Source organism: Triplophysa dalaica, chromosome 22 (assembly GCF_015846415.1).
Source record: "Triplophysa dalaica isolate WHDGS20190420 chromosome 22, ASM1584641v1, whole genome shotgun sequence".
Taxonomy (NCBI): domain Eukaryota; kingdom Metazoa; phylum Chordata; class Actinopteri; order Cypriniformes; family Nemacheilidae; genus Triplophysa; species Triplophysa dalaica.
This window is the reverse complement of record NC_079563.1, coordinates 17,272,382-17,286,297: the sequence shown is the minus strand read 5'-3', so window position 1 is coordinate 17,286,297 and position 13,916 is coordinate 17,272,382. Positions and strand designations below refer to the sequence as shown.

Sequence of the window (13,916 nt, the reverse complement as noted above, 5' to 3'; positions counted from 1 at the left end):
AATTGTAAACACTGTCACTTTCTATCATTTCAGAACCTTAAATAGCTTGCAGGGGGCACTAGCCACCTCACAGACGCACCATGGTTCTGAACACATGGGGATTGCCTTATCTAAACCGCAAAGCCACTTATCCAAATGACCTAACGCTATCAGATCCTTGAGAGGTTTCCCTCTTGGTGACGTCTAGCGTTCTCGGCCCTTGTGTCAGGTCCTTTGTGTTAAGAGGCTGTTATCTAATCGTGACGTCACCTGCGATGACGCCTTTAGCGATTCATCCAGTGAGCGAGTTTCCCTCCGAGGATCCTCGCATGCCACGTTTGAAACCCAAAACAAATCTCCAGCGGCTCTTTTAAAGATTTCTTAGAAAGCTGGGCAGATCTTTAAAACAGAGAAACCAGTCTCTTGAGATCCGTGTTGGTTTCAGACGACGCACACCTGAAATGATGCCACGTGTACAGGCAATGTACGGTACAACAATGATGCAGGAGTGTTCAGGATTCAGACAGTGATAAATGACTTTCTCTAATCCTGAAGTACATGCACGAATTCCTCTCCTAAAAAGGACTCGTGCCGTCAGCTCGGTGACAATCTAAATGCACGTAGTCTGTGTAATACAATCCAGACCGTTGTGTTTACACGATATGTGTGAAAAAGACACTGCAGATCGTCAAATCTTTTTTTTTAACAAGCGATCTATGGACGTTGAAAGTTCATAGTTCTTACTGGTTTTGAACCAAGGCCTTTTTGGACAGATATGGACAGACAATTTGGAAAGAAAAATTGCTCACGTTAGATTTGAACCTGGGTACCATTGTTTGGGATGTTTGATGTGTACAGTATATTGTGTTAGATCTTGTTTTCTGTCTGTTATGTTGATATCTGTAAACCCATTTGAGCTCTGGAGAAGTGCTATTGAAATGAAACGTATTATTATAACTATAATATTATATCAAATTGCGGGAAGAATTTGCAAAATATCATGAACTGAATATTAAGGGAGTTCATTAAATACATACATTTTTAACTTTTATTTCAAAGATTTCTTTGTGTCTGTTACAAATTGTATTTGCTGTAAACTACTGTAAAGAAATTAGATTTCAATGCGGGTCTTTAGATCTATGCTAAAGGTCTACCAAGAACAAAAAATGTCTCTTCCTTCCTGATTTACACTTTGGCCACTTATGAAACACTACACAATCCGCTTCTATCTGGCACATCTGAATGCTTGGTCTGACCTTGAGAAGAACAGTGATGAAAGAGTGATACAGAAATCAATGACCTCTTGTTCTGCAGTCACATGATTCGTGTGTCAAACAGGCTCTCTGTGTGCACCTGTGACTAGATGTATCATCAAACATTCGCTAATTTAACATCAACAAAAAAATAAGTGTGCCGGTGTGGGACTTTCAAATGCACAAGCATGGTGAAGAACAGTGAGTAAACCCCCAGACGTCTGGTGACGCACAACAAATGAGACGTGAGGGAGACTGGAAAGCTTTGGAATTATGCTCTCCATGGGACGTTTACTTGTGTAATGTACTTAGGTGTGATGTGGCGTAGTACAGTATATTTGTGGCTGATCGATTCGTGACCAAACAAACTCCATTAGTTCCATTTAAAACTGAAGACATATTTCGGTACATTGGCCAAAAGGGAAACTGACACGCTGTCTTACGCAGAATGTTATTGGCCTAATGCACTTCTGGATAAGTGTGAGACCCCCCGGGTGTGTAAAGATACCCGTGTCTCAGCCCATACTGTTGGTGTAGTGTATTGTGATACGTCCTAGAGAGAAGAGCTGGAGGAACAGAGCGGATGTAGCGTATTACTTCACCACAGACTCTTCTAACTAACCCGTAAACGCTGTGAGAACACCATTAAAGCAGTCGGAAGGCTGTTGATCTCAAACTGTCAACATGTACACCGGGGATTCTCGCTTCTTTACATGTTGTTTTACAGTTATGTCAAGGATATAAAATAGAAAAAATATATCAAAGGATATCAAACTCGATGCAACAAATATGATATAATATTAGTGAGATTTTACTTAAACAACATCACTTATATGTCAACATGAGCAATCGATTTTATAGTCAAGATTCAACAAACATTTTTCAAAGAGAAACACATCAAAATGTAGGCCAGGACTTGACTGGATCATTAAAAAGTGATATCATTGCATTATTTTATTTTTCAATGGCCTTCACAACTTCTAACACACCACACAAAAGAAAGTCACATATGAGATCCCTTTAGTCTCAATTTATTTTCAATTTCTCCCAGACACCGTCAAGATTAAACTTTTGCTTAAGTCTCATCTGTCTCAGATATTTACTGTATCCTCAGAAAAAGAGAAAGTCTAACTCCATTAGAGTTTCAGAAGAGATGTCAACAATATGATCTCAATATAAACTCAAACATTTCAAATCCAGATTATTTTACTGCTACAATCTACATTCATTGTACATGTCGTACAATAACACATTTGATCTCTTTTAATTTCTTTTAAAGACCCCTTGAACCGGAAGTTGCTATACTTCCATATTTTGATGCTTTCCGAGTGACCAGGAATTTCAAAAGAGGAAAATAGTGCGCGTGGTTTTCATCGTTCTCTGCGATTTGATTGGATGTATAAAGCAGACTGACAGTTGAAGGGGAGGAGTTAACAGATGCTCCGCCCAAACTGTCTAACATACATGAATAAGATGGATAGTCGTTACAGGACGCAACTGTATTTTCAGATTTGAACTGTATATTATGAGGCCACAGGATTTTTAAAAAGAGAGCGACCCACACTGATTAACTATTCACAATAAACGCTGCAATATTTCATGAAAAAATAGGCATTGTCATTTTTTATTTCACTGGGACTTTAAGAGAAACATCTGGAACTAAGCTGAAACTTAAATAAAACACAACTGAGAGCTCCATCAAATCTCCAAAACTATGAAAGAGCAACATCTGACCAATATCATGTCATCGGAAAAGTTATTATATTATAAGTTAGTTTTACTTTTAAACAGATGATAAACTGTGCAAAGTAAGATCAGGGACAGGGTCATTAAACTGTATAAACTCTGTGTTTATATGATTTAAAACCTTTTACATATAAAATCACACTTTGTCATGTATTAATGTAATGAGGTTACACAAAGACACTTTCACTGCATTCATGTATGATCCCTCACACATCCACCATCACAAACAATCTTAAAAACTCCATCATCCAACCAGCAAGCCTGACACATCCCATCCATCCCACCAGACGTCACGGCAAGAGCTTATCGTCACACGCGGGCCACATCAAAGACTTTCCGCTCTATCTAGTGAGCTGCACCTTACTCTTTTTAAGGCAAGGAAGGTCGGCTAAGTTTGGGGTGCGCTGGTAAATATCCGTCCAGTGGGACCTCGGCTCTGGGAGGAGGGATGCTCTGACGCACACAGGACAGGGGCGCAGGGCTCCTAATGGGGCCTTTCTAATTGGACTGCCTGAGGCCTGACCCACGCAGACGACAATGAGTTTATTTATAAAGGTGGCGAAGACGCGTGAGAAGAGAGAGACAGAGATGCCCTTGGCCTATTTAGGCAGAGGTCGTCCCTGGATAGATCTCTTTGTCCAGAGAGACAAACAAAGTCACGCACAACGGGGAGAGAAGTCGTTTCGGTGACGTACGCCTGAGCCGACAGGACTTGGCTGACGGTGAGAGACGATTGGCGACAGAGACGAGAAAGTGCTACGAGCATCTTTTCTTCTTTAAACAGCTAACAGCATGCGTGATTATTATTGTGCAATAATTGCTGAAACGTTTATTCTAGCGGTTGGAATGTGTACGCTGGTGTAAATAGCTCTGACGTCTCTTGAGTTTTGGACTTCGGTCTCTCGTGGAACATTTGAAATCTGACTCAAGCTCTCAGATGACAGGATTATGAAGGACCACAGGCCGACAATGAGAAAAGATTTATTTCCTTCTATGGCCTAAGATATTTTTGCACGGCACTAATGCTTCAGTTCTGTTTGCCAACAACAAACACACCGCAGACTCGCAGGTCACCTGAGATTCTTAAAGGAATATTTCACCCAACATTTTCTCATCCTCCTGTCGTGTCAAACCTGTATGACTTTCTTTCTTCAGCAGAACACAAAACAATACATTTTAAAGAATATAGGTAACAAAACACTGACCCCATTGACTGAGACATTTCTCAAAATATCTTCTTTTGTGTTCAACAAAATATAGTCATATCTGAACCACACGAGGGAGAAATGATGACACAATTTTTGGGGTGAACTGTCCCTTTACGAATGCACAATACATCATTAACTATATATATCTCACTATCTGCATCAACAAATATTTCCTGTGTGAAGACAAATTGGTCAAACAGTAACAAATCTGAACACATTTAATAGAGTTTGCTCACATTAAATGGCATCTTAAACTATTAGCGCTGAGGTGGAGGGTGAGACATTACGAGCAATAAATGAGGCCGAGAGAAACTTTACCAGATCCCCTCCGTGTTCCTGAGAGAGCTAGTGGAACGCGAGCGCGGTTTCATGACGATACTCATGTTGAAATGTGTTTCGTCTACTCCCGTCTTTCTCAAAGTCCGTCCTGCTCCTTGATAGACATGCTTTCCTTGAGATAATCCACCTCTATGCTGATGAAGTGAGCGAGTGAGTCTCCTCTCTCTCTTCCTGTAAGCTTACTGGAGTGAAGATCACGTTTCTGTTCTTCTTTGCTGATTTACTCTCTTCTCATTGGGTTGTGGTGCACTAGCAGCGGGAGTGTGTGTGTGTTGGGGGGATAAACCCTCAGGGTCCTCTGTGTGAGAGTGTTTGTGTTCTCTCTCAGTGAGAGAGAAGGGGGGTTGGTTCAGCTGGTGACAGCATCAGAGTCCACTATTAAGGGCACATTCACAACATGATGATTCTTCCCATCACAAGACAGCTGAAACAAGTCCACAGGGAAGAAAAATCTAACCAATGAGATCTTTAATCGCTAGGTCATCTCTCCATGACAGCAATGAGAAACAGGAGAGCCAATTGGGATTGTTGCCAGGCGGCGTTCACACCAAGGACCATAACTATAAAGTTAACTTTAAAAATTCCAAATTGTTCCAAGAATTTAAGCAACTATAAACTCAAGAGACTAATCTTGTTAGGATCACTTTTTTCAGAGGATGAATTTAGGATTTTTCCTGCATAGAGAAATTGGAGGTGGGCGCCTCCGTCAAATGTTATGTCGGGTGTCTTCACGAGAAATGCTGCGTGCATTTAACAGACTGTAATTTGTTACTGCAGTTGCTGCATTAGGAGGTGCTGTTTCGTTATCTGTCTTGAGACCTGTTAGACTACTGTACAATATGTTTACTAACAAAAAATATACCAGAAAAGTTTGTTTCTGTCTTAGGGAATTTTATATTTATACCTAAACCTGTATATCGGTCATTATATCGGTTATCGGCTTCCGATTTTAAAGAAATGTCGGTCATCGTTATCGCCCAAAATTAACATATCGGTCCTAATTTAAAACACACCATTGTTCCTTGTTGTGGAGGGTCCTGTTTCTGTCTCTAAAACAAACACCAGAAAAACGTGTAGAGTTCTCTAATATTTCTCAGTAATGCTTCAATCTGAGAGGTTTACCTTAGCAACCGCACGCATAGTGACCGCTACAACACTCTAGAAACATGATGCTGAGTGTTTGTTTGTTTGTTTGTTTGTGTTGTACAGTCAAGCACTTACATTTCACCTAAAATACTTTAAAGAAAAACTAAGCGCCGCATCATTGTCTCCTGTGCTATGGACGAGTAGCCACTGAGCAATATTTTCCTCTCGGGGGGCTAAAACAGGAAGTGTGGGAAGATAAAGAGAGATAAACAGAACGTGTGTGAGGGCTGGAGAATGAACCTGTCATGGGATGGAAATAAAAACGGACAAGTAGTGGAGTGTGAATGAAGCTCTAGACAAGAGTCCGTTGATACAGAGGTGTTTGTGAAAGCTCAGTAAAGGGTGATTCTCACGAAACCACTGAAACATCATGGCAGTAAAGATTTGAATTATGAAACATAATACGGTGACACAAAAAAATATCATAATAAAGATAACTGTTTTCTCTACCGTAAACAAAATCCAGTTTTGACATAGGAATTAATTATTTATGTATTTTACAGCTTTTTCTGCTGAAATTCTCATAACCGTAACACATACTGTAATTGTAGTTGTAATTTAAACTATATTTTAACATTAAAATATTGTGGAAAAAAAACAATTGAATGTTCTGCTAGATGTTCTCAAATTAAAAAAAAAGTAAAAAAAAAAGATTGACAGAATATTCATGTATAATAAAAATGAAGAAATATTGGAAGAAATAGTAGTAGTTATCTGTGACGTTTTTAAAGACCTAAAGACAGTTTAAACATACAAATATGTTTAAATTAAGTTTGATTTTACGTGAAGAAACACATCTACTAGAACCTTTCAATTGGCTAACAAGTTAACTTAAATTGCTCTACATCTTTCTAGTAAAATGTAATATTCTCATATCGTGCTGTGTACACCACTTTTCCCTTCTCATAACCAATTCAGGTAGTTTTCCACATTTAAAGAAATTTTACATTTATAATATTCTATTAAAATATAATTCATTAATGTTTTATCATGTATGATCAATAAAAACTTGCTTAGACATCATGCAGATTAAAAAACGTTGGGTTATTTTTTTAACCCAACCGCTGGGTTGAGCTGAGTGGGTCATTTTATTGCGTTATTTTGAGTAACCCAGTTCGGGAGATTTAAATCATCTCAGGAAGGAGCAGCTTTCAACGACGACAAATTTTTGGATTTATCAGGAGAAAAGAGGTTTGTATCAATATTTTAACCTTTAATCTTGTATATGAATATGCAAAAATGGATAATTTGAACTGCATTTTGTTATTAAAAGTAATGCGAGCTTCATCAGCTTTTGATTAAAGCTTTTGAATATTCTAAACGGTTATACGAGTCGAAGTTATATTATGATGTAAAAACAAAATATGTTCGAAATTCAACGCTTTTGTCAGAAATGTGACCTACATCAGAGTTATTTTTACTCTTGATTTATTATAAGTCAAAAACTTAAAAAAAGCTGCCTGAAGTTATTGAAAACAATCGTGCTATCATATGCAGTTAGATTTATCTTTAAAAGTTTTTAAATTGTGTTGTATGTCTTTCTTTTGTTTAACAGGCGGAATCCAAAATTGCAGGTGGTCCGGTTTATTAGTACGATGTATGCCACACTGGGAGATCGGAGTTCGCAACCCATCACGTGCGGTGGACATTGTTCAATTCTTGAAGTAAAATGGGGTCGTACACATCTCCATTAATGGATTCAGCTGTTGTTTCTTGTGTTACATTTTTGTGTAAAGATACTATTGAAATAAATTTATGTTATGTTATTTTTCATGTTGCCTTATTAGTTACAGTAAGTTAATATTTGACATTAAAATACACTTTTTAAAACATTATTTGTACTTTTAAACACTTGAAATAAATTATCTGAATTTGAATACAATTTCTTTTGGGTAACTGTTGGGTAATTTTAACTCAACTGACAGAGAAGAAAACATTACCCAATTTATGGGTTAAAATAACCCACAGCTGGGAAGGTGCTATACCAACACATAGTTGGGTTACTTGTTGGGTTATTTTTAACCCAACATTATTTATTGTGTGGCTTTGCTTGTTTTTAGCAAAGCCCGCTGTGAGATTCACCGTTTTAAAGGGGTCATTTGGCATGTCTTTGATGTGTTATCAGTTAACCATGGATGTGTAAGACGCGTAAAATTGCAAAAATTAAAGTTTCTGAACAAAAGATGCATTCTATCTAAAAGCGAATGCTCACCCAGACCTACCTGAAACGCCTCATCTAACTACACCCCCACAAATCTACATCAGTTTTTTGTATGATTTGACTAAGACCGCCCAAATGTATACATAGGTAAGGTGGGCGTACCTTTCCGTTCAATTGCTTTGGAACCTGATGTTCCAAATATCGTAAGAGGCGTTACATTTCCGTCACATGATTGCAGTATTCAACCAATAACTGCGCACTAGCTAACTGGCCAATCATAGCACATCTCGCTTTTCAGCCAATGAGGTTTATAAAAAATCTGCTCGTTTCAGAGAGGCGGGGCAAAGAGGAGATAAAACATGCATGGTGTGTATACACATTGCATTACATCTAAAACAAACAATAATATTCGTTTTAGCCGCTTCATCCGACCCCTTTAAATGGTTACAGTAATGTAAGGCATACTTTGTAAAAAAAAAAAAAAATTGTGTTAAACTGTCAGTAAAGATTTAGAAATGAATGCCTTTAAACATGTCATACCTCGTTTTAAATGAATATAAAGGGAATTTGTTGAAGTGTTTTCAGAAAACTTATGTTTGACATCTGGAAAAAATATTGTGAGAATCACCCAAACAGACTCTGTCATTTCCTATCTACATTCCAAAAACTACATTATTAGATCTTCTAAGAAAATGTGAGCAGTGCTTGTGCTTACAAAACATGACGGCATGATGTCAGGGCGCTGTGGACGATTGCCAAGCCGTCATCTGTGTGATCTCTCAGTGTTTTCTAGCACCGTTCCAGAACATTATAGGTGTAGCATACACTAAAATAAATCTATCAAAGTTCATCAATGAAGTGTTTTAGATATCTTTCTGGAAACTTTATGCTTTGGTATTGTGTCTAACTGAACAATTCAACTTCCTCAACACTGAACTCACGATGCACTTACAGACCTTTTTACAGATGGAAATCAAATTGAATTTCCTTGAACATGCTTACACATGACCGTGTGTGATCTAATAAAGAGACTTACTGATGCATGAAGCGGCGTGTAAAATTAAAGGACTTAGTCTGTGACATCAACTTCCTCCTCTAAGCCAGTCCACCCTTAAACATACACAGAGTCCCACAATCCATCACTACAGTTCAAACAGATATAAAGCAGATAGAGATTATGGAAATACACTCTAATGAATGGCATAACTGTTCATAATGATGGATTTAGGCACCAGAATTAGAATGCTGGAGCTTCTAAATATTTTCTGCTTCATTTCGGTACCCACGCTTATAACCAAATGACCAAACCAATAAAACAGAGAGTAGGCGGATGGGGAGAACTGTGTTAATAACAGGCGTTAATGAAATTCTGTTGAAATCTGCTGAGCTGTCTGCGCAGTTCTGCATGCCACAGATACCATGTGGGCGCTTGCTTTGAATATAAGCCATCGCCAAATCATCTCTTATCATCTTCCTTGGCAATAAACATACCAAGATTAGTATGGCCTATTTCTCTTAATACTCGGAGACCATGGCCTCAAATTAGACTTGTACTTTAACTATTCACATCTCTTTCTACACTAATAATGCTTGTATTTCATTTCAACTCTTTTCACTAGTCACCTTTCAAGAATACGGTTAAATCATAAACATTATTCTTAATTCTTAAGCTCTTACTAAGAGCTTAAATTCACAGAAACAAAAATCCCATTTAGGTACTAAAATTTAAAATAAGCAAATGTTCTTAGTGCTGACAGCTAAACACTAAGAATGTACTGCAACGCATTAAAGCATTAAGTTAAATCTTATGGAAAAACGTAACTTCAGATCTCTCTGACTGATGGCCAAGCAGGTAAATTTACTATTCATGAAACAAACAGAAAAAAATGCAACTTTGTATTTGTCAAGACGAACACACACACATGCTCACAAGTGGCACTAGACTCATTACACACACATATTTAGTCCACGTAAAAAATATATGTTCTGTTGTTCATTCAGGATCTGATGTCAAAAGTTTTATGCAGATAGTCCATTGAAAGACCTTCAGAAATATGTCATGAGGCCCTCTGGTGGTTAGAATAGTAATTGCTCTGTCGTCAGTCATGAGACTTGCTCTAATGTCACTGAGGTTGGAAATTGAAGAGCATGCATGACGCATGATGAATAAAGAAATGAATATTCCATTAGATGAGTGTGCAGTAAGACAGTTTGTGTCACTAAAGGTGATCTGGTGTAATCATTTTAGTTTTCTTGTAAAGGAAACTAAAAACGCATCAGGCCAAATGCTCAACACACTGGACCAAAACCAGTTTCCTCTTTCACAACTTGTATCACACAACTCACCACTTCCTTACCCCCTTCACACAGAACTACACTCTTAAACATGCTGGGTTATTTTCAACCCAGTGTTGGGTCAAATAATACATTTTCACATTCCATCAAAACAAAACATTCCATCGACTGGGTTTGTTCTTTTTGAACCCACGCTGGGTGAATCCAGCATTTATTTAGTTATACCATGGTCTGTTAGAATACTGGATTCTGATTGGCTGGAAGGTGTGAATTAAAAACCTTTAACGCATGGGTAGCTCGAGTCAGCTTGATTACATTGCAAATTAACCATCATAATACAAAATAAACAAAATAACCGTCATTTTCCCCTGTTTGATCTAAAATGACACTGTAAACATCAATATAAGCTTTAATTTGGCAAATACCCATGGTATAAACGGGATAATTAAAGGATTTTAATGCACTTCGCGGAGGCAACCACCCTGCGCTTCGATTTACCGTGGATTACCCTTTCTAAGTGCATAGCAAACTGAAACGATTTCTGAAAAACTGGTGTTTTTTTGTTTCGATAGTCTCATTCATTACATTAGAAAATGCATCAGCTAACATGAGCAAAAGACGAACTATATGTTTGTTCAGCATTTGTCTTTGGTATGGTTAGTTAAGGGATACTTCCCCAAAAATGAAAATTCTGTCATCATTTACTCACCTTAGACTTGTTTCAAATCTATGTACATTTCTTTGTGTTGATGAACACAGAGAAAGATATTTGGAAGAATGCTTATAACCAGACAGATTTTGCCCAAAATTGACTCCCATAGTAGGAAAACAGGTCTTGCCCACCATTGACTCCCATAGTAGGAAAACAGATCTTGCCCACCATTGACTCCCATAGTTGGAAAAAATACAATGGTAGTCAAAAGTTCTTCCAAAGATCTTCTTTTGTGTTCAAGAGAACAAGAACAACAACAAAAATTATTAAAAAATATATTTTTCCTACTATGGTAGTCAATGGTGGGCAAGATCCGTTTTCCTATGGTAGTCAGTGGGGGGCAAAATCTGTTTGGTTACACGCATTCTTCCAAATATCTTTCCCTGTGTTTATCAGAACAAAGAAATGTATACAGATTCTGACCAACTTGAAGGTGAGTAAATTATGTCAGATTTTCATTTTTGGGTGAAGTATCCCTTTAATGCCAATACAGTTGTTTGTAACGTTTGATTTTAAAATGTATTAGTAAGTATATGTTAAAATCAGCATGTGCTTCGATGAATAAATGCTCTAAAAGAGGTCTCCATTGTTAACTAATTTGAGTTGAATAATGTTGTTGGTAACATTTCATCTAAATACCCAAACAATAAGACAGGGGTTGAGCCTTAAAAACCAACAAAACTCCAAACCCCCCCACAACTGCCAATTTATCAACACACACATCCAAATCAGCTTAAACCCCAGATAAACCGCCTCTCTAGAACCCAACGCAAAGGGTTTTCTGAGCATGTGCAGTACCTGTAGGACTTGAGGAGGCGTTTTCGTTTCATACCCCTGCTCACTTTTTCACCCGGCGCTATGAAATTATCCGTACAGTCCTTCTGCACATCCATAAAGGAAGCGAGTTCTTTATCGTCCTCGTCTTCTGATGTCAAGTGTTTCCTGGACTCTCGTGCGGTTTCACAAGCACCGCCCCTAATGCATTAAGACATCTTCCTTTGGCCCTTGTTAACCCCGACTCCTCCCCCTCACAGTAATCTCATTAGTACTTAAGAGGGAAGGAGGAACTCCTACTTCCTCAATCTGTACCGTCTTTTTAACCTTTTTTTTACTGAAGTCGGTGTCGACGGCCTAGACCACACGGTTCACAAACCACACCTCTTCTTCAAAGCGTCTCGCCACACTCTCATACTTGAAAACCAAAAAACCACGACGAAGAATACACACATCATCCTATAACACCTTTTGGAGAGGCAGACGTGTATGAGGTGCTCAAGACAAACCTGAGAAATCAAAAAGCCCCGTGCGGTCAACATGTTTGCGGGTCATATCCTCTTTCACATAATTGCATTCCCGTACGGCCGCATGTGATCTCTTGCTCCATCCGTGGTTGCGAGTTTCACATTAACACAAGATCTCGGGGAGAAAGAGAGTTGGTATAGTTTGTGTTTTTCGTGGATATAAAAGTGAACCGTGATGTGGCCCTCAGGAACCAGCCGAACGTCTGCGTTTAGCCTCTCTAAACCCATGCGTCTCGAACACTATAAGTGTATCTCATTAAATCACAACAACACAACAATGCGCTCGAAAACTGCAGGTTTGCAGAAACTCAGTTGACAGGATGACAGGCACAGCCGAATGAATCCCAAAAGAAGCATTTCACCATCTCAGCCCATCTGCCAAAACGTGCTGATGCTTCAAATTCTCACACTCTTAAGCAGCTTTGCCACCAACATAAGAGAGAAATCAGATTAGCTCTGACATTTACAACGTTTCCCTCAAACAGTTGCTGTAATGTCCGTTCCCACATTCTGGCAGTGAATAAATTCCCTCCCTTGTCAGTCATCTTTAACCGTGTTCACTGTTTTCCCTCTCTCTCTTTTTATTTCTTATATATAATTTTTTACTTTTGTATTGCTGTAGGCTACCTTTGCCCCCTCACAAATGCATTTCTATGTAGATACTGTCACTGACATCTGTACATATGTCAACTTGAAACTTGAACTTAATGAAATATCATTACTGTAAATCGCATTAAATGTAAGCGCTTTATCATGTACTTGACAACAAATCATTTTAGACTCTTTTGAAAAAAGTAACAGCGCAGTTCTCTTTAATATAAATGTCACTGTATGCATTGCAAGCAAATGTATAATGTAAAACAATGTACGTTTCATGTACAGGATTAAGCAATAATAAACACACCACTAATAAAAGCCTGATTTAGCATAAACAGATGTGGATAAATGACTGCAGGTGTTAGCATCTCTCTACAAATACACATTTATTAGGCCTGTAATTGTGTGTGTGTGTGATTAAGAAATGAGATTACAAGCTGAGATTGTACGTCTCTCCGCAAACTCAAAACCCCTTTTCGAAAATAAACAAACACGAGATAATCTGATTCAAATCAAACACCTGTGAAAGGTCACAGATTACAAACATACAGTCGAGACTTCTGTCTGTGTAAAGAAAAGCAAGACGGCTTTAAAACATCAAATGAGAAACGTTACCATCGTCTCCTGGCTTTAATGTCGATGGGTTTGTTGGTGGCGAACGGTGAGCCGCTGGTGGACATTCGGAGAGATTTGGCTAGCAGCTCTAGTGAGAGGAGCTCGGGGCGAGAAGGTAAACTCATGCTCGGTTTCAACGTGTTTTTTTGTTGGTCATCTCTTTATGAACACACCGGGCAATGTGACACCAGCCGCTGCAGAGACATCCAGCATTCATAGTCATATTCAAACACCTTGCTGAACCTGGAGAGGTGACACCACACGCTTCTGTCCTACGAATCTGACACATTTACAACTAAAACTGACAGAATGTGATGAAAACATTGCACAGGCCGATGAACCAGCCTATATTTTCAGAACATCTATCCGGATATTGTCATGTTTTCTTAATTTAAAGTACTTTGAAAAACAATTTATAGCCGCGTTTTCAGTGCTGGCGTTGAAAACATCAGGGCAGCAGATGTTTGTGGGAATCATAAAGCTCTTTTCCTTTGACTATTCATCTTCACTACAAAACAGAAAACTATGACTAATTCAAATCACCAGCAGGGAAGAACTTATGGC

General features: G+C 38.4%; 1 protein-coding gene across 10 annotated transcripts in view; it reads right to left on the bottom strand.

Annotated features, from left to right (window-relative positions):
• Positions 1-13,916, bottom strand: part of LOC130411830 (cAMP-specific 3',5'-cyclic phosphodiesterase 4D-like) — a 131,847-nt gene that overhangs the window by 25,142 nt on the left and 92,789 nt on the right. Inside the window, exon 1 of one of the 10 annotated variants that reach the window (XM_056736735.1) lies at positions 11,638-11,744. The exons of 7 other annotated variants lie outside the window; for them this stretch is intronic. In XM_056736735.1, the coding sequence (XP_056592713.1) occupies positions 11,638-11,732 (95 nt within the window). In that variant the 5' untranslated portion in view covers positions 11,733-11,744. Of the gene's footprint in view, positions 1-4,504; positions 4,794-11,637; positions 11,745-13,916 lie in introns of those variants that run through there. 2 more of the 10 variants (XM_056736738.1, XM_056736740.1) reach the window with 2 other exon arrangements.